This window comes from Tasmannia lanceolata, unplaced genomic scaffold (genome assembly GCF_043159265.1).
Source record: "Tasmannia lanceolata isolate RefF3 unplaced genomic scaffold, GAP_Taslan_0.1 ptg000029l, whole genome shotgun sequence".
In the NCBI taxonomy this organism is placed as follows: Eukaryota; Viridiplantae; Streptophyta; class Magnoliopsida; order Canellales; family Winteraceae; genus Tasmannia; species Tasmannia lanceolata.
In genome coordinates, this window is record NW_027518706.1 from 9,877,292 (window position 1) to 9,903,240 (window position 25,949).

The 25,949-nt window shown below is 40.9% G+C and overlaps 2 protein-coding genes, 1 long non-coding RNA gene and 1 pseudogene across 7 annotated transcripts in view; 3 read left to right on the forward strand and 1 right to left on the reverse strand.

Annotated features, from left to right (window-relative positions):
* Positions 1–22,681, forward strand: part of LOC143858924 (lactoylglutathione lyase-like) — a 44,347-nt gene extending 21,666 nt beyond the window's left edge. For 2 of the 4 annotated variants that reach the window (XM_077369632.1, XM_077369635.1), the window contains exon 9: positions 22,374–22,681. The gene's annotated coding sequence lies outside the window, so the exon portion shown is untranslated. Of the gene's footprint in view, positions 1–22,369 lie in introns of all 4 variants that reach the window. The other 2 variants (XM_077369634.1, XM_077369633.1) reach the window with 2 other exon arrangements.
* LOC143859029 (uncharacterized) lies at positions 2,519–3,405 on the reverse strand. Its single transcript, XM_077369704.1, has 2 exons — positions 3,088–3,405; positions 2,519–3,031 (listed from the first exon to the last, which is right to left on the reverse strand). The coding sequence occupies exons 1-2, from the start codon at positions 3,403–3,405 to the stop codon at positions 2,519–2,521; spliced, it is 831 nt and encodes a 276-aa protein (XP_077225819.1).
* Positions 5,138–12,146, forward strand: LOC143859474 (uncharacterized). Of its 2 annotated transcripts, none has more exons than XR_013239258.1 (4): positions 5,138–5,156; positions 10,307–10,407; positions 11,845–11,961; positions 12,043–12,146. It is a non-coding gene; the product is annotated as an uncharacterized LOC143859474 (long non-coding RNA). The 2 variants fall into 2 exon arrangements; XR_013239257.1 differs by lacking the exon at positions 5,138–5,156 and adding an exon at positions 5,495–5,514.
* LOC143859030 (disease resistance protein RGA2-like) lies at positions 19,410–25,209 on the forward strand (annotated as a pseudogene).
* Positions 25,210–25,949: the final 740 nt, after the last annotated feature.

Consider the following 25,949-nt stretch of genomic DNA (forward strand, 5'->3'; position numbering starts at 1 on the left):
AAAACAACCTCTTTTTTCCTTGACAAAACTTTGACAAGATAGAATTCTGGTGTTCACTTGCTTCTCCTGATAAAGTAACAAGCTTAGGTAGAAAATATCAAATAATGACATGGAAATTGCCAAAAATGATGTGGAAATATCTCTTTTCTCACAAGTATGGGAAACCAAATCCCACTATTTTGGTCGGATTTGCTTTCCCGAGAAAACTAGTGAAATAAGGTGGGCAAGCAGTTTCTCGAGAAACCTTTTCCTGCACAGTTCCTGCGCACGTGAATAGGCGCGGGAAACCTTTTCCTACACAGTTTTTCTAGATTTCTTTTCCTAATGCCACGTCAGATTCTTAGGAAACCTTTTCTTTTACTTTCCCCAGGAAAACAAGTGAATAGAAAGCCTGCCCACAATACACGTTACAAGTGGGTGTATTATCCTTCAGAGGGGTGAAAAAATCATCTCCCCAAAGCAGCTACCATACCAATTTACTAAAATCCTATTTATCTTTTTAGGGCAGACCCACGCCACACCAAAAGTTCTAATTGCATTATACCATACCTGATAAGAGAATGGGCAATGAAGAAGCAAGTGATCAAGTGATTCCTCCTCCTTCAAACAGAGAATGCACCTGCTTGGTATTTGAAAGCTCCTCCTCTTCAATCAGTCTTGAGTATTTATACATCTGTGCGCCACTGTCCATGCAAATGCTACTATCCTCGGTGGAATAGTAGATGTCCAAATTTTAGCTTGACGAGAGACACTCATATTCCCCTCGTTCATAACAGCAAAGAACAATTTAACTGAAAAAGCTCCTTCAGATTCAAGTGTCCAAATTCTCTCGTCATCTTGAAAAGGAGAACAGTAGCACGATTGTAACACACTTAGAAGTGCCGCCAGACTATCCGCTTCTTCATCTTTCAAATCCCTCCGCATTTGAATATCCCAGAAACCATTCCCAACTTCAGCGCCCCTCACCAAGTAATCTGAAATCTTTGCATCGATGTTTGAAGCGATTCGGAATAACTCCGGATAAGAGAAGCACAGTTGTGTGTCACCCACCCACAAATCTTTCCAAAAGCGCACATCAGTCCCCTTTCCAACTTTAAATCGGACAAAAGGATCAAAATTCGATCGAGTTGAGCAAATCGATTTCCACGCTCTAGATCCTTTTCCACTAGTAGGAGATTTAGCATTCCAATGACCCCATTCACGACCATATTTGCTCCCGATAACCTCATGCCAAAGAGAATTATTTTCCACACCATATCTCCATAACCATTTCCCTAGCAAAGATTTATTCCGCAATATGATCTTACCAATTCCTAATCCTCCACGCTTCTTTAATTTGGTGACCTTTTTCCAATTGAGAAGATGTTTCAACTTAGAATCTTTACCCTCCCCTTCCCAAAGGAAATCCCTCTGCAACTTTTCAATTCTTTGTGCAACTTTAGCCGGCACTTTGTACAACGACATGAAGTACACCGGCATATTTGCAAGAGCCGCCTTGATTAGAGTAATTCTCCCCCCAAAAGAGATATAATTTTTCTTCCATGTTGATAGCTTGCTTTCGATTCTTTCTATCACCGGGTCCCACTGAGACTGAGAAGGAATTCCATAGCCTAATGGAAGACCAAGATAAGATATTGGCAACTTACCTTCTTTACAGCCAATCGATTCAGCATAATCACAAATCTTGCTCTGATCAACATTTATACCTGCCAAGACACTCTTTGAGAGATTGATTTTTAAGCCGGAAGCAATTTCGAACCACCTGAATATCTTTTTGATATTATCGACATATTCTTTCCGGTCCTCAAGGAATATCAGCGTATCATCTGCAAATTGCAGATGACTAACAGATTGCGATAATCTATCTGGAGATAATCCTTTAATATATCCCATTGCTTCAGCCTTAGTTATCAAGAGACTTAGAGCCTCCACCACCATAATAAACAAATACGGTGAGAGAGGGTCCCCTTGTCTCAACCCTCTTTCGCTCTTGAAAAAACCTTCAGCTGACCCATTAATGAGAATAGAGAAAGAAGCAGAACTGTAACAAGCTTTCATCCACTGTCGCCACTTTAATCCAAAGCCCATTTTTTCCTGTATAAACTCCAAAACCGACCAGTCCACATGGTCATATGCTTTCTCAATATCGATCTTTAAAATCAATCCCTTTTGGCCCCCCCTCTTAATAGAATCAAGGACTTCATTCGCTATCAATACTCCGTCCAGAATCTGTCTTTTATCAACAAACGCACCTTGGAATTGTGATATAACATCCCCCATTACAACTTTCAACCTCCAGGCCAAGATCTTTGTGATAATTTTGGAAACACTGTGAATTAAGCTTATTGGTCTGAAATCTTTCATCCCAATAACCCCATCCTTTTTCGGTATCAGTGTGATGAAGGTAGTATTTGCCTCCTTATTTAGAATTCCCCGCTCGTGGAACTCATGAACAAAGGCCATAACATCTGACTTGATAATCCCCCAATAAGCTTGATAAAAACCCATAGGAAAACTGTCAGGTCCTGGCGCTGTCTTTATTCATTGAAAATATAGCACCTTTCACCTCTTCCTCTGTGAATAATCTTTCTAATACCTCAAATTGCACTTGGGATAAAGATCGGAAATGCAGCCCCGCCAGTTTAGGCCTCCACGGATGTTCCTTACGATATAACTTCGAGAAAAACCCTGTTAAGATATTCTTGATTTGCTCTTTATCCTCCACCAAAGCCTCTCCCTCCTTGATACTATTAATTGAATTGATTCTCCGCCTCGCATTTGCCATCCTGTGAAAGAATTTTGAATTATTGTCTCCTTCCTTAAGCCACAGGGCTCTCGATTTTTGACGCCACTGAAATTCTTCCCTTCTTAATATCTCCTCATGTTCCACCACGAGAGCCAATCTCTCCATTTTCTCATACACATCCAGAGCAACAGATTCTTCTTTTCTATCTAGAATTTGAATGCAAGCGCATACCTCTTCCTTTCTGAACCTTTTAGAAATCGCTTCATCCTTTACCCAGTCCCGGATCTTTAATTTAAGCAATTTAGTTTTTTACAGAGAATTAAACCATGCCAGCCCTTCACCCGTAATTCCGACCACCATGCTGCAATTTTCTCCTCAAAATCCTGAGATTGACATAGCGATAAATCAAAGCGAAAAGGTTTTGGCCCTCCATAATAGTCAGAAATTTCCAATAGTATAGGATTGTGATCCGACGTTGTTCTAGGTAAAGCTCTTTGGAGTATACAAGGAAAAGCCTCATCCCACTCCTTAGAAATGAGGATTCTGTCAACTCTGCTCAAAATCAGTGAGTCCATCTTGTTTGTCCACGTATACCGCGCACCCTCCAAAGGAAGATCAATAAGCTGATTATCGAGAATAAAACTGGAAAGGTTCCTCATGCTAGTTGTTATTCTCCCCGGCCTATTCTTCTCCCTTGGGAACCTTATTGTGTTGAAGTCCCCTCCCACAATCCAATTTACGACTCTGAACTATCTCTTTCACCGCGCGCTTCTTCTTCTCCGCGGCCTATTATTGCTATCAAATCCAATTTACGATTTTGTAACATCTTTGAATTCAAAGTCTAAGGAATTTTAATTTTTGGATGATTTTGTGTGGACTTGTGAGGGAAGAAGTAAACCAAGTTGTAGAGTATGTATGTGAGAATATCAAATGTTTGTTATTTTAGAATGGCAGTGATAAATTCACGCCCTTCTATGATGAATTCACCCACTATTTTTCAAAATGGATTGCACAGCCCCATACCATAGGATGATCGAAACCGTCCATTTGATGGGCCATAATGTAAATAGGTTGTGCCCTAAAATCATTACCATTGGATGATTCTAGCCCTCCGATCTAAAGAGGGATTCACATTATGGAAACTTCTATAGATCGGATGGTTGGGATCATCCAATGGAAATGATTTTTCGGGTGCAAGCTATTTACTTTGTGGCCCATCAAATGGACGGTTTGGATCATCCTATGGTGTGGTTTGTGCCGTCCATTTTGAAAAGTAGGGGGTGAATTTATCACCCTTAGAATATGTATTTTTCTTGAGGGCAACATTTCAGACTTACAATTTATTTGAAGAGGAAATGTGGCATAATGTTGTGTGTTCATCATGTGAATTCTGCACTTTCCCCCTGGCGCCATGTAAATGCCATCCAATTGATTGGGCTTATTATTCTTCTGAACAGTCTAGTCCAGTTTCAATGTTTTGGATTTGTAGTTTATTGGAAATTGCATTACATGATCTGAAACATTTAATGAGTTGCGTTTTTCTTGATAGTAACACTCTGTTATTTTTGTTTCAATTGAAAATGCAATTCCCCGGATGGTTATTGCACACCAAGAGATGGCCTATGGATTAGGTGATTCAGATTGATGATAGGGTCCACCAATTGGATGATACAAGGTTAAAATTATATGAAATTTTCACCATAGTTGCCGGAAACTCCTTGGGGAGGTGGGAAACGCGTTTCGGGAACGCTTATAAAACATGGAAAAAATTGGGGAAACATTTCTGAAAATGTTTGGGAAATATATGAGAAACTTATGTGAAACATGTGTGAAACACATGAAAAACCTATGTGAAATACATGAAAAATGTACGTGAAACCGATAGAAAATGCATGTAAAACATGTGAAAACCATTTGTGAAACATACGAAAAACATTTTGTAGAAATAATACCAAACAAATTGTGGAATACATATTAAAAAGGAAAAAAATGGCATATAGTATAAAAATAGAAACGAGTAAAAAAATATGTTATGGAAGAAAAAAGTTAGGTGCACTCCTCTCACATATTTCTCTCGTGTTTCCCTTGTATTTCATCTGTTTTTCCCCTGACATCTTTCTATCGTTTTCTATAATGTTTCTAATGCGTTTCTTAGGCATTTGTCAACGCGTCTCTCATATAATTTTCTATTGCTTCTCCATTTCTTGTTTTCCCTTTTTTTTCCCCTCCCGCTTCCCCTTTCCTTTCACGTTTTGCTTCCTGAATTTGTTTCCCAACTTGGTAACTATGGTTTTCACATACTGTGTTTCACTATGTAATATTTCATCCTATTTTTTATGTGGGTTCAGGCGGGAGCTATGTCAGAAAGGATTTATAGGTCTGTCACTGCGGTGAAGTACACGGAGAGGAGGTGATGTATTCTTATATCGGGCTGAAATGTTGTTTGTAGGCCCAAGTGACGAATGATCTTGCTATTTTAAAGATTCGATAGTGGATCAACCTAAATTAGGAAGGAGGGGGTTGTTATTTTCTTGATAGAAGCTCAATTTTTTTGTGTCTTTGTGGGTGCTCTCAAATCCGGGACTGGATACAGAGGAAAATGACATTTTAGATACATGTATGATACTCAAGGTGTTAGAGTGAGGGCGAGGGACCGAACGGAACAACTCAACCGATAGGGGCGCTGTCCGGCTTGCTTGGCTTATTTGACAGCCTTCCTCTTATAGATTCTCGATCAGAATGGTGTTTATAGTTTTCACTCTGAGGAGGTTATTTTGTCCTTTAGTGTTGTACTTTCTTTGTTTCTACGTATTCTTGAGGGTACTTAGATCTGTATAGATTTTTGATAGGGGCAGATTATTTATTTCTCTCAATACCGTAAACCCAAACTTGGTGACAGAAGTTATACACATGAAAATCAAAACTCTCTAATCATCTGGTTTATCATGTTACCACAACCTCAGTCTAGGTTATCCTGCTTTTCTAATCTTTAGCGTGCAAACATGATCAGTTGAAAGAATGAATACAACTACAGATTAGGTTTGCAATTGAGAATTATGTTCTCAATTTTTCCGCAAGTTTCTCTCTATTATGTTATACTATCGATGTGACCATGTTCGTGATTATATCAATGGATCTATTATAGAAAAGAAGGGTTTTATATCAGCATTTGAAGGATTTTTGGTACATGAGATCAGATTTGTAGCGACTACTTATCTGAAACTCACAAAAGATCAGTGTTTGTTAAAACCAGTGGTTTTAGAGATCTTTGTTGATTTTTTGTTAAAACCCGAGGTTCTAGAGATCTGTGTTGAATTTTTTTGGTAAGGGAGTTGGTTTTCTATTTGTTTTGCCTCAATGGACATTGAATTTGGTGGTGGCTTCTTCTTCTTCTTCTTCTTGTGTGTGGTGTTTTAGGGGGGGGGGGGGGGGGGGGGTGAGATTCATCTGAGGAAAACATGTGTCAGTGTTACCATCACAGGATAAACTATTATTGAATCTATCTTTTAATCGTATCTGGGAGCTGACAGGCCTGCTATGATCTTTCTTTTTCTACAATTGTTTGATTTGATAGCAAATCACAACTAGAAGAATTGATGAAAATTGTAGCCTTTTATTTTGAACATCAATCAGGAATTAATCTATCCAAAGTGCTGTACAAACACAACCATAATAACCAAAGTCGTAAAAAATCAGTACAGATCGTATGCAAAATATCCAGATCATCTAGTCTAAAATGTCTCATATAGTCATATGAGATTTTATATGGCGCACAGTAGTGAAGTCCATATAGGCGGTACCGCCCTTGATATATATATTTTTTTGAGTGGTAACAGATTTCATTAAAGGAAAGGGGAAGACTGAGGAAGTCCGCCCAGAAGGTACAAAGAAAAATGCAAAAATAATCAATACAAAACAGCCCCCAAAAACCGTTGATATTTAATCAATACCAGTGTAGGCGGTACCCCCATTGATATTTGATCCAACAGCAGCTCACTTTTTAAGGGGCTGCAGTTGGATCAAATATCAGGGGTACTTATGTCGTACCGCCTACACTGGACTTCACGTATGTGCACCATATAATATCTCGTCTCATATAGATACCATATAATTTCTCGTCTCACACACACACACACACCCCGGATTGGTTTGGGGTTCCAATGTAGATAAAGTTTACTATTATTATTATTTTTTTGGGGGTGGGGTTGGATTCAAAGGAGGGTGGCGTAGTTAGGTGAAGGTTGGGGTTCTGAGAAAAGGGGATGGGATGATGTGGTAGAAACAATAAGAAAAACACAAAGAAAAAGAATGAGGGACTGGTGAGTGAGAGGAGAAGAAAAGAAAGGCAAGAGGAAGAGAAGGGGAAAGGAGATGTAGAAGAAGAATAGGAGGGAGAGAGAGAGAGAGAGAGAGAGAGAGAGAGAGAGAGAGAGAGAGAGGTGCCGTCCATGATCACCACCCTCTGGTCGTGTGGAATCCAACAAGGAGGAGAGGAAGGGGGGCTCTGCTCCACTTCATGGGGTTTTCCTCTTCAAAAAATGTGTTTTATTGTTGGGAGAAGCAAGAATGAAGGATCGCTACTCAGAATGGGGAATCGCCATTCGGAAATAGGAATCTTCTCGATTCTCCAATTTTTGGGAATCCCGTTTCAGAAACGTGGGGAATGCGATTCCTACTCTATAGGAAGTAATTACTATTTTTATTGTCCATTTACTTAAGATTTATTGCATGTAAACAAGGAAATACCCCCCATTTGAAGCTATTCAAAATAGTTTCAAGACCCAAATCTAAAAGGATAAAAAGTCAACTTTCCAGTTCTAATACAAAATTTAAAAAAACGGGTCGGGTCAAAATCTTATCTTCCAAACGATGGGGTATTTTTCCAATTTTAAAAATTTATAAATTCTATCATGTCCAAACATTATTAAATCTCAAAAGTCCAGTAAAAAATCTCATAATTTGGTTTCTAAATTTTTTTCATCTTGTCAGGCACTAGTCAACAGATGGGTCAACATAGGCATTTCAGCTGATAGTGATTTTCCTTTAAGTAAATGTTGGATCTTTTAATAAAGTGTTTTTTTTTTTAATATTTGGTTCATATAATTATTTCTTATATTTTTTTAATATTTTTTATTTTTTTAATATTTTTGTAAACATTTAACTATTAAAAAATTCTCCGACCCTTCATGCTTCCCGCTTCCCACCTTCCTAAGAGCCTTTGTTTCCCACTCTGGCAACCTTGGGGAGAACTAGAGGAGGTTAAATAGGTTTAGGGGATAGGGTTTGGGAATTAATTCGCGGGCCATGGGAGATGAGCTATGAGAGGTGGGTATCTGGACATCCCCCCACATCTAGGCCCAATAAAGCATAAAGACATAACAAATAATGGTTTGACTAAAATAAAAGGATGCATAAAATGAAGCAAGTTAACTAAAATTAAATCACATCAGGGTCAATACAACACAGCCATCTAGTCTGTAGATGCATAGACCACTCCCCTCTCAACCAAGCATTATAACCTATGAAGCATGGGTACGGGTATGACACGACATGGGTATGTAATTTTCCAAAAAACCGGGTGTGGGTACATTCGGGTACGCTGAATATAATAATATATTTTAATACTTTATTATATATTTATAAAAATTAAAAATAATAATTGGAGAGCAATCAAATAACAATAAGATCACCAAAATGGAAAATTCTAATATTACTCTTCATTTCATAAGTGATTAAGTTCTATATTTCATAACATGAGGCATCAATACATCAGTCATTAGAAAAAAAGTCTGTCGCCAGTGTGTTGACCAATGTGTTGACCAAATGAATAATTTTTAGAGACCAAATTATGAGAGTTTTTATACCGAGCTTTTGGGATTTAATAATGTTTGGACGTGATAGATTTTATTTGAAAAATACCCCACCGTTTGGAAGTTACGAAAGTTAAAATTTTGACCCGACCCTCTTTCTTCGAATTTTGTACTAGAACAATAGAGTTGACTTTTTCTCCTTTTAGATTTTGGTCTTGAAACTATTTTTAATAAATCCAAATGGGGCGTATTCCGTTATTTACATGTAAATCTTAAGTACATACTTAAATGGTTTACATGTAAATACTAAGTACAGGAGATGAGAGAGAAGAAGCAGGAAGGATTTACACCAGATGAGAGAAGCAGGATGTGTCGGGTACGTGTGGGTGCGCACCCGACAGGCACCCAGCAACCAAAATTGGGTTTTTTTTCCTTTCTAAATATGGGTACGTACCCAGGACGTACCCAGGGAGTACCCAAACGTACCCGCACCCAATACGTGTCGGGTACGGGTACGGAAGCCCTCGGAGAGTACCCGTGCTTCCTAGATTATAACACAATAACTGCCTCTGCAGCGAACACCTGTGAATCAAAACACAGTTGTTTGCATGACAGTACCACATTCGAGCAATCGAATACCGGATGACCTATTCAGGACCTCAAGACAGTAGGTGAAGATTTGCTTCAAAGGTCGAAGTCTGTAAGAGCTGGGGCGTAGGTGCGCTCATTTGATTCAATTCTGTGAAACAACCAATTACTCCAGAAGCTTAAGCCGTTGGAGATGACGTTATTTAATCTTTTATCCTTTAACACTCCCCCACACATGTGGCCCCTCTTTTTAGGGTTGGCCTACAAGTGGCACATGTGGCCCCTCTTTTGAGTTGGCCATTACATGCGAATTTTTTTAACATCAAGGAGTTTTGAACCAAGGACCTTTGTTGTGATACCATGTGAAACAACCAATTACTCCAAAAGCTTAAGCTGTTGGAGATGGCGTTGTTTAATCTTTTATACTTTAACAGCATCATACTGACACCAAGAAGTTGGCTTGTAAGCAGTTCATTTTTCCCAAGTTAAATGCTAGCGTGAGACTCAAATTAAATGAGGTGCATGTTAACAAAGAAAAATAAGGATTGTCAACCAAAAAGGGGAAAAATGAACAAGATGAAGTCAGAAAACAGAAGTAGTTTAGGGAGAGAGAGATATAATATAGGTTAAATGAAAAGGATTGGAAACGCAGAATAGAGAGGATTGGAAGGATTGAAGGTTACGTAAGAAGAAGAGATTCTAGAGTTTCAAGAGATCAAATCTCGTCCTTTGTTATGTGATCTTGATCAGATGCTTTGATACCATGTAAAAAATTCTTATAATCTAAGATTTTATTGCATTTTATTTGAGAAGAGATGAGAAGACGAGAAGAATCATGTGGGGAGAAATTTCTTTTCTATTCATTGATTGTGATTTGAATAGTGTCTTCCCATTTGTGTAATTTTTAGCTGAACAATTCATGTTGGTACCAACTCATTGTCGGGGTCCCACTTGCCTGAATATGTGCCACATCTCAAAGTGGAGGCGCTTTACCCTGTATGTATGTAGTATCTTTACTAATAGGATTAATTTTATTGAATGTTCTCTAAATCTGAAAAAATGATGAAATATTCTTTTGCACATTCTCATCATCATCATCATTGTAATTAGTTCAAGCCTTTCTTTCCAACTCAAGGAGACTTATAAGATACCGTTGATGTAGCTATCCAGTGGGTGCCTGGGGACAGAGTTACAATTTTTACTGCAGATGGGCTCCTTCAGATAGGAGGCTCCTTGATCCCTCGCCAAATTCCTACTTCAGATGTAAGGCTTTTCTTCTAATTTAAAGCACTGGTTTAAGATCATTTCTTCCAACGAACAATTTTCTGCTCAATACTTAACTCTGTTGTTAGTTTGTGGTCATTTCATTTTATCTTCCTCGACGACTAACATTAATGAAAATATTTTAATGCAATTCTCAAAGCAGTTCTTGCAAAATGTGATAGTTTTATTGTTACCCGCAACATATTGTAGTCTTTTTTTATGAAAGATTGTCATACTTCATGTGCAACATTCAAATGAAAGAAGAAAATCGAGCCTACATATTTGTCTTGGTTTTTTTAGTTTAAGGATTTTATCACGAGTCTTATATAGGCATATTTTAGGATGTTTATTAAATTTTACTGAAGTCAAAGGAAGAGGCACCTATCATTTGAATTGTTGCAGAGGGGTTAAAGTAATAGAAAACCTTGACTTTATAGCTTATATTTACTGTGTTTTTTGGTATATATATATATATATATATATATATATATATATATATATATATATAGAGAGAGAGAGAGAGAGAGAGAGAGAGAGAGAGAGAGAACTAACTGTTGGTGCGCTTAAGCTCACCATTTTTTTGGTGCGCTTAAGTTGTTATAACGCCTCCCATTTGTTTAAATGTTTGGGTCCTGCTTAAGCACACCAATGGGAGGCGTTATAACAACTTAAGCACACCAAAAAAATGGTGCGCTTAAGCTCGCCAACAGTTTTCTCATATATATATATATATATATATATATATATATATATATATATATATATATATAGAGAGAGAGAGAGAGAGAGAGAGAGAGAGAGAGAGAGAGAGAGAGAGAGTCCTAAAATTCAATTTTGATAGGTCATTTTTAATGCTGAGTGATTCAACGCGAGTTTGTCTGTCGTTGGTGTATAATTTTTTAAAAGTCTTAAAAGCCCTACATTTCGGGGACTTTGCATTTGATGTATATCAAGAGGGGTTGTTAGTTCGGTCAAATCTCTTAGGGTAACAAAACCAAGGGTTTTAATTACTTTATGGATTGAAGATTGATTTGTAGAGGTATACAGAGTTACAGACTCCTTTTGCTGGAAAATATAATAGTTTATGGTATGGGAATTAGATGGTTTCTTCTTCAGTATGATGCCTGAGAGTCTTCCTGTGGACTGATTTAACAAACCTCATACAGTGTGATGCTACCAAATCGGTTAAGTATAATGATTTCAAATAAGACGAGATCTATGCTCACTTTGAAAATATCACCTTTTGAAAAATCTTAAGATTGTTCAAAGTTCAATTATAGTTCTTTTTCCTGAATTTTTTCGTATCAATTTGTACTAGAGCAGATTAGCTTATGCATTACTTGGTACGTTCTAGTTTTTATTTGATTATTGTTTTGGTTGCTGGATTTATAAATTAATGATGATGGTGCTTTTCAATAATACATGCTCTATGTATAGAAGAAGCAAGGAAGAGGAAAGGCATCTCAAAGAGTCCAGCGTTTTCAGGAGAGAGATTACATGGATCCAGATCAGGGTCTTTGTCTAGGTGCACTCTTTGATATTGCAGCAACAAACGTAAGAAATTCTTTCTTGTGTGGAGACATTTCTAGACTTTGTAGACATTTTGGCGGCATGACTAAGAAAATTTATTCTCAGGGACTTGATATGGGTAGAAGATAGTGCATCTTCGGGTTTTGCCGTTCCATAGAGATGCTAAGTGATGTCGTCGAAGACACAGTCATAGAGCATGGTGGAGAGGTATATCATTGCATGTTAACAATTTAGATTACCACATTGTAGAATCACTTCAATTGTTTCCAATGTGATGGCTATAGAATATTGTACAGCCTGATTTTTTTTTTTCATTCATTAAATATTTGATAAAATATTGTAGGACCTTTACATCAGGTCTTCTAGAGAAGTTATTTGCACATATTAGGTCTACAATGGAAAAATGCGTTGCTTGAAATAGCTTATTTTGGGGCCATTTTCGAATTCCAGCCACTGATGGAAAGTTCCAACTCATTGAAAATAGGTTTTCATTTTAAATTACTGTGATTTTTGCTTCACGATAGGTTTCTGCGGCGTTGGGATCACAGTCCATTGCGATATTGCCTTTTGCATTAGTTGCCTGATGATACCTGCACACATCAGCAAAACCCGAGTATCGCATACCTCTATTTAAAAAAAAAAAAAAAAAAATTGCGTACCAATGTGGTTGTTTTATGTCTGAACAGTACAGTGTACTTCATTTTCCCTGTTTCTTATAATTAATGATACTGTACAGAGCTATTCTAATATAAAATTTAAATAACTCTACATTAAGGGGTACTGTGATTATTTTCTTCAATTCTAATGCTATAATGGACGTCGCACTGTTATATGATATACTACCTTGTCTTAGCTTAATAGAAAATGATTGATATAAAGTTGTACCATTATGCTATGTTGCAAGGTTACATTGTTTTGATCTGTGCACAGCCATTGTAAGTATTAGACACTTGTGTTACATTGCTTTTAGCCGCTTAAAAGTACGAATTATATCTATGTTCCAGAAAGAAAGGAGTTTGTATGCGTGTTTCAAGTGTGATGCAGGTATGAACTATTTCCATACCTGTATGTTGAGATTGATGTGACCATTTCTGTAGTATATTCCTTGATATAGTTGACTATTCTCATCAACTATATGGACTAGTAATTCTGCATCCCCAAATCATTGGAGAACAAAAAAAAGGGAAAAAAGAAAAGAACCATCCCTTCTTATAGGGGAGTAAGTTGAACACCTCCAATCGGGTCTACCAACCCCCACCTGGGCTGGCCTATTTTCTTCACTATTAGCGAACCTTATGACATGCTAAAAAGATTCAAGAAACTGAATGTCTCCCACACGATCCTGAATTTCATCCGCCAAATGCATGAATCTCTATGGGTGGGGGTGGCTCCCAAGCATCCACCTAATGACATTGAGGGAGTTCCCCTCCACCACCAACGAAGGCAGGGTGCTCTCATCAATAAGTCTTATACCTTGGAGGACTGCGCTTAGCCCAGCTTCATTCGAATCTCTTATCCAATAAGGTTAGAGAACACCCACTTGATACCACCCCTCTTGTCCTCAAGAAGACCACCAACCCCAATCGGCCCCGGCTTGCCAAAGGTCGATCCAGAAGCAGCTTGGTCATAACCGACCCTTCCAGCCGGCTCGACATGTCCTCCGCAAAGGCGGCAGGAGAACGGGCCCCACGACCGGCTTTCCCCTGTTTAGCGCAAGAAGGGGCAACCCTCTTGGCGGAAGGCTCCAACTCCCGAGGAGGAGACTAGCCGTATCCTTCACTCCGACCGATCGACCAGAAGAATTAGATGGAGCGGACGTGGGAAGCCTAGTTTGCGACCGGTCTTTCCTGGCCGCGGTCATAAAGCCGAAGGGAATCTTCTGACGGCTAGCCAGACCCTTCGCCGCCATTGCCATAACCCCCTTTCCCCTACCAGCATCACCAGAAGAAGACATACCTGCAGCCAAAAACAGAAGAGCAACAACAACTCAGAGCGAAGAAAACGACAGCTAAAAAAAAAAGAGGAGGGGGGGAGAAACCCAGGGAAAAAGGCTCACCACGATGACTGGCGGAACTCTCCTCCACCTTCTCGCCCGTGCAGCGGGCCCTCCTCTCTATAGCACCCAGCAGACCGAACCTCCTCAAACCCCTCTCCCATCTAAACTCAGAAACATCAATAGCCTCCCCGGAGGCGAGCTTCTCCAAGTCAAACTTGCTACAGTCGGACTCGTCGAGGAGGGATTTCCTTCGCCCTCAACGGAGCTCCTCCAAGAACAAGGGAAGCCCCAACCAGCATCCGACGGAGGAATAATAAACACGTACTCCTCTTTCCACTTCTTAATGGAAGAGGGCAAGTTCGCCGCGATCTTCACCTGAGGATGCTGGGTCAGGTACAACCAGCTGTCATCCCCCTTCACCAATGGGCTAAGGGCAACGCAACTCCTGAGCAGAGGGAGGGTAGGTTGAATCTTGTGAAGACCCGCCTTGGCCACAAAAGCCAAGAGAGTACGCCAACTATCGGGCGCCAGTTGGGAGGGGGCCACCCGGTAAAACTCGAGGGCCTCTACTATGATACCCAAGAGCGGAAACCTAATCCCTGCCCGAAAAGCCTCCACGTAGAAAGCTACCTCTTCCTCCGTAACGCCCTCACACACCCCATCCCTAAAAGAAGGAACCCTAATCTCGTAATCCTCGGGAATGTGAAACTCCCTCTTAATCCTCTCCGCCGCCCCTTCTTCCAAAGAACTCTTACAGGACGCCACCCGACCAGCGCGGATAACGGCACCGGACCGAATGTCCCTAATCTCCGCCTCGCGAGTAGAAGAAACTCGAGTGGGAGATTCAAAGGGAGCGGCCTCCAATGACGATCCAGAAGCCCCGGAGCTATCTTCCAACTCCCTGGGCAGCTGTTCATCTCGAGAGCCGCCGCTCCCGCCTTTTACCAACCGCCTCATTTTCCTTGGCGGAGCCCTCTCCACTACTTCTACTGACTCGGTAGACGGACTCTGAGAACCGGTTGCGACAGGCATCGTAAAATAATCAAATGTCAGACGAAATAAAAAGCACAGAACTCACCGAGGCAGATAAATGAAGAAGGGCAAAAACCAGAGAGAAGTTGGTGATGAGCAGCACCCAGAGAAATCGCCGCAGAAGGAAGCCCACTTCACCCGAGGAAGACGAAGAAATAAGGCGAGAATGAAATCCCTAAAAAGGCCTTAAAAAGAGCTAGGGTTTCGACACGCGTCGATTAATCTCCCTCCCTGTCTAATCGGATGGGACGCTCACACATGGCGCCGATTGGGGAATTCGAGGAAACCGCCAGAAATCGAAGCGCCATTCCCCCCCTCCCGACTGAAAAGACGTTGCTCCTACCACTAAAAAACTCCCCCCAGCAAGCCATCCCTATAACATCTCCACCTAATGAAAGGAAGGGCTCGGATTTCGAACCACCCGCGCGTGCCCAGTTTCAATTCCTCGCCACCTAATCAAAGGAAGGGCTCGGACTTCAAATCGCCCGCGCTGGCCCAGTTTCAACTCCTCCCCACCTAATGAAAAGGAAGGGTCCGAAGATGGGAAACCAAGCGAAGAGATCCGACCTCAAAGCCACTAGAGGAAAAATACGCGCCTAGACCCAGAGCCACGACACGAGAGCTCGACATACGAACCCAACAAGCGGAGGAAACTAAACGCGCTAGGTAAAGGCTCGGAACCCCGCGCAGGTTCGGGCAAAGCCGTCACAATTCCTCGGAACAAGGAAAATATATACCAAACACAGTGGAAAGGGCCCGGTCCTATAAAAGCCCGGCCTCGTCTCCACCACTCCCCCTCAAATAAAACTAACCACCACACAGATGGGAAAAGCAGCATAAGAAACACGGCACAAACTCATAAAGAAACCATCCATTCACATCCTTTTGGCCCACAGGCCTATAAAAAAAGGGGAGGGGATAAGAAACCAAACATAGGGCACGCAGACCCCAAAACCCCCGACAAGAAGGGGGGAGAAAGGAAAAAGAAACAGGAAAACAAAGGAAGCCAGAAACTAATCGCTCGAACGAACAGAAGAAGACTCCTCTCCCGAAGGGTTCCCCTCCTCTTCCCAGGAGCTCTCCAGCAAGGGGTCCACCTCGTATTCAAACAGTTGCTCGTTAAGGGCGTGAACCTTTCTCTGCAACGCCTCGTTCTCCCGCTTCAAGTCCTCAATCTCCTTACCCATCTTCGAGACCCGGCCACGCAGTTCCATCCCTTGCTGATAGGCCCTGGAAAAAAAAAGACCACTCCTTGGAAACACAGGAGTGAGACGACTTGTCCTTGCTAGGCAAGGAGGAAAGGCGAAGGGGGGGAAAGCCCGAGGGAGGGCCCGAGTCCCCCTAGCCCTTTTCCGACGGGCCGTAAGGTCCTCCTCCAGGTCGGAGGACAGGTCGGGGTCACTTGAGGATTCCTGGGAAAGAGGGGCTTTGCCCCTAACCCGCAAAGGAGAACCAGACATATTACCGAAAAAAGGAAAAAGATGCGGAGAAACACCTATCTCAAAAAGAAAGCAATGACAAAATGCCGGGATGGTCTTCCTTTTATAAACTCGAGGAAGAAACCCTTGTGTCTCAAAACAAGGCGACCCACCAGACACGTGTCTCCTCCCTATCTGGTGACCGACCGGAAGCCACATAATGACGCTACCATTTTCCGGGAGATAACCGCCGGATAAAACGGCACGTCTCCTCGTACTCCGGAGCCCCCATAAATGCCCTCACCATGGCATTGTTTGACCAGACATTACTCCTTTGGCCCATTCAATGGACCAAAGGAGAAAGTGGGTATTATGATGGGACATAAATACGGTGCTACTCCCAAATCTTGCCACGTGTCGTCCATGCACCAATGGAGCCTAACTATCATGAAGAAAGGTGCTGATAAACGACAAGACCATACGATTACGACACGTGTCACCTTCTCGCCGTCCAAGCCTCATCATCACAAATTATGAAAGGGATTATCCAGCGAAACCACGCGCGCCGTCAAAACAGGAGAACGACCCAATCCTGCAAAGGAAGGTTTTCTCTCTATGATGATGAAAAGGTCCGCACGCCACCCCTTAAAAGGGGGAGAAGGGAAGAGGCCGAAAGAAAGAGTTTTGAATCTCCCTCAAGACAACCGGAAAAGAAAGAAAGAGGCAAGGCAACAACAGAGGAGGCCGGGAGCTTAATCCCACTCTCCTTGTTAGTCCCCTCTGACCCATCCACCCACACACCAAGAAAAGAACTTGCGCCTTGGCCTTGGTAAACTTGACCAAACCCTCGCCTCTTCTCGCTGTTTTTTATATTGATTGGTCAATAATCTTACTTGGGTGTCGAAGTGGTCGTCCGGGACCCACCCCGGACCCCCCTGACCCCTTTGTTTGTGATTGCAGACCCCGCGAGGCTCTCTACCCACCGCGCGATCACAGACCCGGATTCCGACGCCATCAGAAGTCAATTGACAGATTGAGCGGAGTCAATGCCTAACTCCTTCCGACTTCATATGAATTGAAACAAGAAGATGATAAAATGGTAAAAATTAGGGAAAAGTAGAGTTTTTTTCCCTCCTTAATTTTTAGCCTTTCTCACCCTACACTCTATTCACACCCTCACAGGTCTCTTCCTCTCATGCCCTCAGTGTCACCGTTGAGTAAACTAATATTCCATGGAAAAAAATATTCTTGGTTGCCAAACATGGCCTACACCTCTTTGTATTATTTATTCATAACATACCCCTCCACAATTTCTATTTTGAGAAATGCTATTGGAACGAGGAATCTATATCGAGGGTCTCCGAGGCATTGTCATGGTTTGTGCAAACAGTGTGGGAAATCATGATATATACCACGACATGCTTGAGATGGATCTGATGCGCACACGACCACATGCCAACATTGTTGGCTCGTTTAAATAGCATTTCACTTGCATTTTTCTCTTCTCTCCTGCATAACTTGTATTGCAAGCATGAAGTACAATTGGGAATCATATAATTATTATTGCCGGTGGGCATATTTTATATAAGGTATTATAGAGTATTAATAATGAGATATATATATTGTAGTTCGCCTCCCGCACTTTATCTCTAGCGAAGTCGCAATATCTTTGTCCAACTCTTTGCCATTGCCCTAACAACATTCCTGTTGCACCATGTTTTCTATCTATCTGGCGAGAAAACAAGTGCTATTGGTACTGCTGCAAATTATATACCAAAGTTCATAGGTACTGGGGCCATCACAGCACGGATTTCACCAAACTCAACTCAACAAAGCCTTTGTCCCACGCTAGTTGGGGTCGGCTAAATGAATCATTTAGATAAAAAAATTCATGAAGAAGGTAAAAGGGATCTATCCGGCTCTAATCCTGGTTCTAGTTGGGTTCTTCTACGTGGATCATTTTCTTCCATTCTATCCTATCCAAGGTTATGTTCTATGTTATGTTTCTAGCTATCAAGTCTTTCCTCACTGTTTCTACCCATATTATTTTCGGTCTACCCCTACCTCTTTTTACTCCCTCAATTTGGCACGAGTCACCTCTTCTCACCGGAGCATCCAAAGGCCTACGTTGGATATGTCCAAACCATCTTAAGTGGTGATCTCTCATCTTCTCCTCGATTAGAGCCACTCCCACCTATTTACGAATGTCTTCATTTTTAATTCTATCAAACCTTGTGTGGCCGCGCATCCATCTAAGCATTCGCATCTCCGCTACACTCATCTTATGCACATGCTGCTTTTTGGTGGCCTAACATTCTGAGCCGTACAACATGGCTGGCCACACAGCTGTCTTATAAAATGAATGTGTTTTCCACAGCCTGTGTTTTCCATAGCCTGTCCCAAGCCAGGATAAAGGAGGAGGGTTGGCATAAGGTTGGCAGCCGGCCGAAAAACTTTGCCACTCTTCTATGAAATGAATCCATTCACGGATTTCACCAAAGAGACTAAAAAATGGTTTCTATGTACCTACATGAAGTACATAGAACATACGCATTGAGCAGTATTAGTGCTTACCTATATGTACTTTAAACAACTTTTATTAAGAATGTAATCTCGCAACCAGGCCGCTCGGTCTCATGTTAGAGACATACTCACGTTGGGAGTTAGGGTTGGGCTCATGTTAAAGTCTGAGTGACATTCAGGACTTTGGGGAGATTATAAAAATCAGGATGACATCATCTTATTCAATTCAGGACCTGAGGCGTCCTTGCATCATCACATCTCTCTTTAGGGAGGTAATGTCGGTCACCACCCAAGCGGGATCCCGTGGGATGCGGGTCTGTCACACCGTGATTCTTGGGTTGTAGTTTTTTGGACACTTCCCTAAAATTATTATTGGCCAATTTGTGTTATTGTGACTCTTCCCTGACCATGGTTTGAAATTTCGGTTTCAGCTTAAATTTCGGACCTAGCCGAAACGGAAATTTCAGCCGAAATCCTGAAATTTTGGCCAAAATTCGATAAACATGGCGTATGCTATCATTGGTATGCTGCTTGGGAAATTGGACTCTCTAATCCAAAATGAGCTTCAGTTACTGGGGGATGTTGAGGATGATGTGGAAGTGCTTCAGAGAATCTTACCTATGATTCGTGCTATACTCCCAAACGCAGAGGCGATTGCGGTCAAGAATGAGCAGCTCAAGGTTTGGCTCTCAAATCTTATAGCTGCGGCCTATGATGCTGATGACATCTTGACAGACTGGGCTGTGGAAGCTCAGCGATTACGCTCAATTGGGTGTGGCAACATTCAGGTAAGCAATACCTTCTTACCTTGTTTACAATTCCAACGCCATAAGATAGGAACTAGGACAAAAAAAATCCTCACGAGATTACAAAAAATTGCAGAAGAGAGGGAAATGTTCAAAATGGATGTAACAACTACGAGTCCTGAGAGTCAAGAGAGAACACCCACTGTGTCCTTAGTAAATGAATTAGAAGTTTATGGGAGAGACGAGTTAAAGAAAAGATTGTAAAACTATTGCTAACCGATGTGAGCAATGAAAATGATGTCCCGGTTATTGCCATTGTTGGCATGGGGGGTCTGGGGAAAACCACATTAGCTCAATGGGCCCTCAACGACCAGAAAGTAAAGCGCCATTTTGAGCTTAGAATGCGGGTTTATGTGATTTTGTTGTTAAACGACTTGTAGAAGCAATTTTAGAATCTGCAACTGGAAGTACAACTATTCCCAAAGAGTTGGAGGAGATGCAAAAACGCCTCCGAGATATAATATCTGAGAAGAGATTTTTGCTTGTACTTGATGATGTATGGAATGAAAATAGAGAAAAGTGGGATAATCTGAAGAAAATCTTAAGATATAAAGGTAAAGGGAGCAAAATCATTGTAACTACTCGTAATGAAACGGTTGCATTGATGATGGGTGCGCTTCATTACTCCATCCTCCACTTGACTGGTTTGTCGGACAGTGATTGTTGGTCTCTGTTTGAGAGTCAAGCATTTGTATCAGGGAGAAGTGAAGAGCATCCAAACTTGGTTGCAATTGGTAAAGATATTGTCAAGAAATGTGGGGGTGTGCCGTTAGCAGCAAAGGCACTAGGAAGCCTCTGGGTCTCAAAAGGGAGGAGGAAGCTTCGTGGTTGTCTGTAAGAGACAGCCAAATATGGGAACATAAAGAAGATGAAATTTTGCCTGCTCTTAGATTGAGCTATACTAATTTGCCATCTCATCTAAGGCAATGTTTTTCTTTTTGTTCTGTGTTCCCTAAAGGCTTTACCATTAAGAAAGAAGAACTTATTCTTTTATGGATGGCTAATGGCTTTGTTACCCCTAATGGAACAATGGAGTTGGAAGACATTGGAAATGAGATTTTCAATGATTTATTATGGAGGTCTTTCTTCCAAGACATAGAAAAAGGCGATAACGGAAATATAACAAGGTGCAAGATGCATGACTTGGTGCACGATCTTGCACAGTCTATTATTGGGAACAAGTGTTATATCGTGGATGGGGAAAAAGCCAAAATTTTTCCTCCATTGACACGATATATCTATTCTCATTTACCTTCTTCACTATTAAATGATCAGAGTTTGTTCAAGGCCAAAACCATACGGACAATACTATTGCGCCATTGTTATAATTCCCAGGTCCCTAGCAACATCAAGGAACTTAGATACTTGAGATGCCTAGATCTTAGTGGTTGGGAACGTAAAGAGATCCCAGATTCTATATGTAATTTGAAGCAGCTAAGATACCTCAACCTCTCTTATAGTAATTTCATTGAAACATTACCTGAATCGATTACCAACCTACAAAATTTGCAAACATTGAAACTGAGACAATGTTACAAGCTCTGCAATTTGCCCAAGGACATGAGAAAAATGAGTAGCCTCAGACATGTAGATACTTATGGTTGTAGGTCATTAACTTGTGTGCCCATTGGGATTGGGCGACTGAGTTGCCTCCTAACACTATCCATTTTCATTATGGGTGACAAGGAAGGATGCTGCCTCAGTGAGTTGAGCAATTTAAACCTTAGAGAAGAACTTTCAATAGAACAACTTAGCCTTGTGAGAAATGCAAGTGATGCGAAACAAGCCAACTTGAAAAGCAAGAAAGACCTCAGGGAATTGGAGTTATCATGGGGTGATGATGGTGGTGATGTTGAGATGCATGAAGAAGTGTTAGAAGGCCTTGAGCCACATGGTAATTTGAAATATTTGCAGATAGCAGACTATGAGGGTGTTCGATTTCCAGGATGGATACAGAATTAATATTCATTGCTAACAAATCTAGTTAATGTTACTCTTTCAAATTGCAGGAGATGTGAAAATCTCCCGACCACTTGGCCAACTTCCCTCGCTCAAGAGTCTTAACATATATGGAATGCGTGCATTGAAGCAAATCGACAACGAGTTTTACGGTAATAGCACATTGAATGGGTTTTCCTTTCCATCTTTGAAAAGCCTATGGCTATGGGATATGGAAAATTTAGAGAAGTGGGCATCAGTGGAGGAAGGAGGAGCTTTTCCTTGCCTTGATGGATTGATGATTCAAGGCTGCCCAAAGTTGATCACCCTGCCATGTTTTCTGCATCTTACCACCCTTAATATTAATCATCTGGATGACCTCATTGCCCGCCGGACTACAACGCCTCACCTCACTCCAAGAACTGTTTATTTACGGTTGTCCAAATTTGACGAGACGATGCGAAAGGGAGAGAGGAGAGGATTGGCACAAGATAGCCCATGTACCCTATATCTACATTGAATGATGCCAGTGCCCAACAACGGATGATTTTATCTCTCAACCGTGACTCACTCTACCATCCCAGGTTCGTTATTTCCTAATCCCCTTTTTATCTTTTAATTATATAACGTACTTTCTTTCTTTAATTTTCCTTCATCTATCTAACCAATTTATACCAAATATTATTCTGCTACCTTTTTGGCTGCTTGGAGGATTTTCTGCAGATTTGTGGCTGAGTTTGGGGGTAGAATTCTCTGTTCGGGATTTGCTCTGCTCGTGTCAGAGGTCTATGTTGGTTTTTGTATGTTTCTTGAGGTTGTGGTCTGCTCTTGGGGCGGGGGATTACTATTTGGTTTTTGCTTCTATTTTCAGTTATATGTACTAAGCCTCTGTTGTGGTAGTTTTAATAAGGGTTGCCTCTTTCTATCTGATTCTTGTCTTCTTGTAGTGTGTTTGCCCATGTTATGTCCGAGCCAAGCTGGCTACTCCTCCTCCTCTTGGATTTTTCAATAGATTTCAGATGTGGATTCTAGTGTGGAGATTGTGGTTTATGAAGGCTTTCTTCATCAAAATTTAGTGAAATGTATTTCTGATAAACATTATCTCTGTTTCAAATTATGACTAAATTATCTACTCTGCCGATTATTATCACTAAATTGTGTTGGATCCTTTTATTGCTTTACCTAAATAACATTTGTAATGTATTGGAACTTTTAGTGTAGTTTTAGGCACTGTTTGGATTGCATTAATTGTTTGGAAAAGAAAAGATTTTCCAAAACTTCTTGTTTTTTCGTTTTGATAAAAATAAAAACAATAACTTGAACCACTGTAGTTCAATATTTAGAGGGATCTTCAATTTATAGTGATATCAGCACTACTGTATTTTGCTGAGGGCACTCCTCACTTTATTAAAAGTACGGTGTGGCCCACGTCGTAGGATGTCCAAACCGTCCATTAGATGGACCACAGCCTAAATAGATTGTGCCCCAAAAATTATTTATAAGGTTGATCCTAACCCTCCAATCTATAGAGGGTTAGGATCAACCCTCTAGCATTCAGATCAGAGGGTTAGGATCAACCTATGGAAATGAATTTTGGGGCACAACCTATTTAGGCTGTGGCCCATCTAATGGACGGTTTGGATCATCCTATGGTGGGGGTCATACTGTATAAGATCAAAACCACACGGACAATCCTATTTGGCTGTGATTATAATTTCCAGGTCCCTAGCAACATCAAGGAACTTAGATACTTGAGATGCCTAGATCTTAGTGGTTGGCAACGTACAGAGATCCCAGATTCTATATTTAATTTGAAGCAGCTAACATACCTCAACCTCTCCGATAGTGAATACATTGAAACATTACCTGAATCAATTACCAACCTACAAAATTTGCAAACATTGAAACTGAGAGAATGTCACCACCTCAGTAATTTGCCCAAGGACATGAGAAAAATGAGTAGCCTCCGACATGTAAATACTTGGTTGTAGGTCATTAACTTGTGTGCCCATTGGGATTGGGCAGCTGAGTTGCCTCCTAACGCTATCCATTTCATTGTGGGTGACGAGGAAGGACGCCGCCTCAGTGAGTTGAGCAATTTAAACCTTAAAGGAGAACTTTCAATAAAACAACTTAGCCTTGTGAGAAATGCAAGTGATGCGAAACAAGCCAACTTGAAACGCGAGAAAAACCTCAGAAAATTGAAGTTATCATGGGGGGATGATCATGGTGATGTTGAGATGCAGGAAGAAGTTTTAGAAGGCCTTGAACCACACTGTAATTTGAAAGATTTGCGGATAACAGACTATGAGGGAATTCGATTTCAGAATTTATTTCTCACAAATGTAGTTAATGTTTCTCTTAAAATTGCTGGAGATGTGAAAATCTCCCACCACTTGGGCAACTTCCCTCACTCAAGAATCTTGAGATAAATGGAATGCATGCATTGAAGAAAATCAACAATGAGTTTTACTGTAATAGCACATTGAATGGATTTTCCTTTCCATCTTTGAAAAGACTATCGCTATGTTTTATGGAAAATTTAGAGATGTGGGCATCAGTGGAGGAAGGAGGAGCTTTTCCTTGCCTTGATGAAATGACGATTCAAGGCTGCCCAAAGTTGATCTCCCTGCCATGTTTTCTGCATCTTACTTCCCTTCATATTGATCATCTTGATGAGATGTCATCCTTTCCAGAATGCTTTCTACGAGATGGCAATGCATTCCAACGTTTAGAAATTGGGCATTGCAACAAGTTGAGGAGTACTCTTCCTAGGGAGCTCAACAATTTCGTTGCTCTCAAGTCATTGAGCATTTCGGGTTGTAAGGAGCTGACGTCGTTGCCAGAGGGATTGCAAAACCTCACATCTCTGGAACAGTTAGAGATTAGATGGTGTGAAAACCTGGCATCATTACCCGAGGAGGAAGGGGTACTAAGGGGCTTGAAATCTCTTCAATCATTAGTTATGGTGGGCTGTAAAAAGCTCGTTTCTTTGCCGGATGACTTGCGGTACCTCACTACGCTCAAAAATCTGAAAATTGGTGATTGTGATGAGTTGGAATCATTGGTAGATGGGTGTTTGAAATCTCTTCAGTCATTGGAGATTATTGGCTGTAAAAAGATTGTTTCTTTGCCGTATGACTTGCGGTACCTCACTGCCCTAAAAAAACTAGAAATCAGTTCTTGTGATGAGTTGGCATCATTGCCAGATGGGCTACTGCATGTCACCACACTGCAGCATCTATCTATAGGATGTCCGAGCATGGTGAATTTGTCAGAGTGGATTGAGAAGCTCACATCACTTCAATATTTGGCCATCGAAGATTGTGGTAATATGACTTCATTGCCCGCCGGACTACAACGCCTTACCGCACTCCAAAGACTGTCTATTATCAATTGTCCAAATTTGGGGAGACGATGCGAAAGGGAGAGAGGAGAGGATTGGCACAAGACAGCCCATGTACCCAATATCTACATTTCGCCACGTCCAACAATGAAGAAGAAAAGCAAATGCATCAGTACCCTACTCCCCTGCTACCGTGCCCACTGAAACGGTGATTTTATCTCTCAACCCTTCTCCGACTGACTCTACCATCTCAGGTTCGTTATTTCCTAATCCCCTCTTTATCTATTAACTAGAGCACGTGCGATTGAAGTATTTTATATTTTAGAATATTAAACTGTAAAAGCCATATTTCATTAAATGATAAATATGTCAGTTTCAGTCATTAAAGTTGTTTAAAAATGCATGTTGATACTTATTGATTGGATAGCAAATATATACATTTTCAATGGCATGATCAAACCAAATTGAGAATTACATATAGATAAGCTTTTGGAATCTTATATACAGTACAGAACGTTCATTCATTCATTCCAAAATTAGAAAAAAAATAAACAGGTCGTTTTGAAATACCTGATTGTTAAGATTTATTCCTCTATAAATAAAGAAACAAAATAGAAGAAAACGGCACGTAGTGCTTGGATTTGTATGTTTTTTGACCGATTGCACAAGCAAATATTTCTGGCAGAAGGGATAGAGAAGGCACAGACATGGCATTCCTAATGATCTCAATAGTACTTCAGTTTGTATGCTTTTTTGACAAACTGTGCAAGCAAATATTTCTGCGACGAGGGATACAAAAGGCCCAGGCATAACGCTCCTAATGACCTCAAACATGCCCTCATGACCAATCATCATCAATATAAAAGAGAAAATCTTGAGGCATGTCTTTTTGTCGCATCATTGACAAAGGCGTTTAGCCACAAGACCTGCATATTGGAGTTGAATCATTGAGA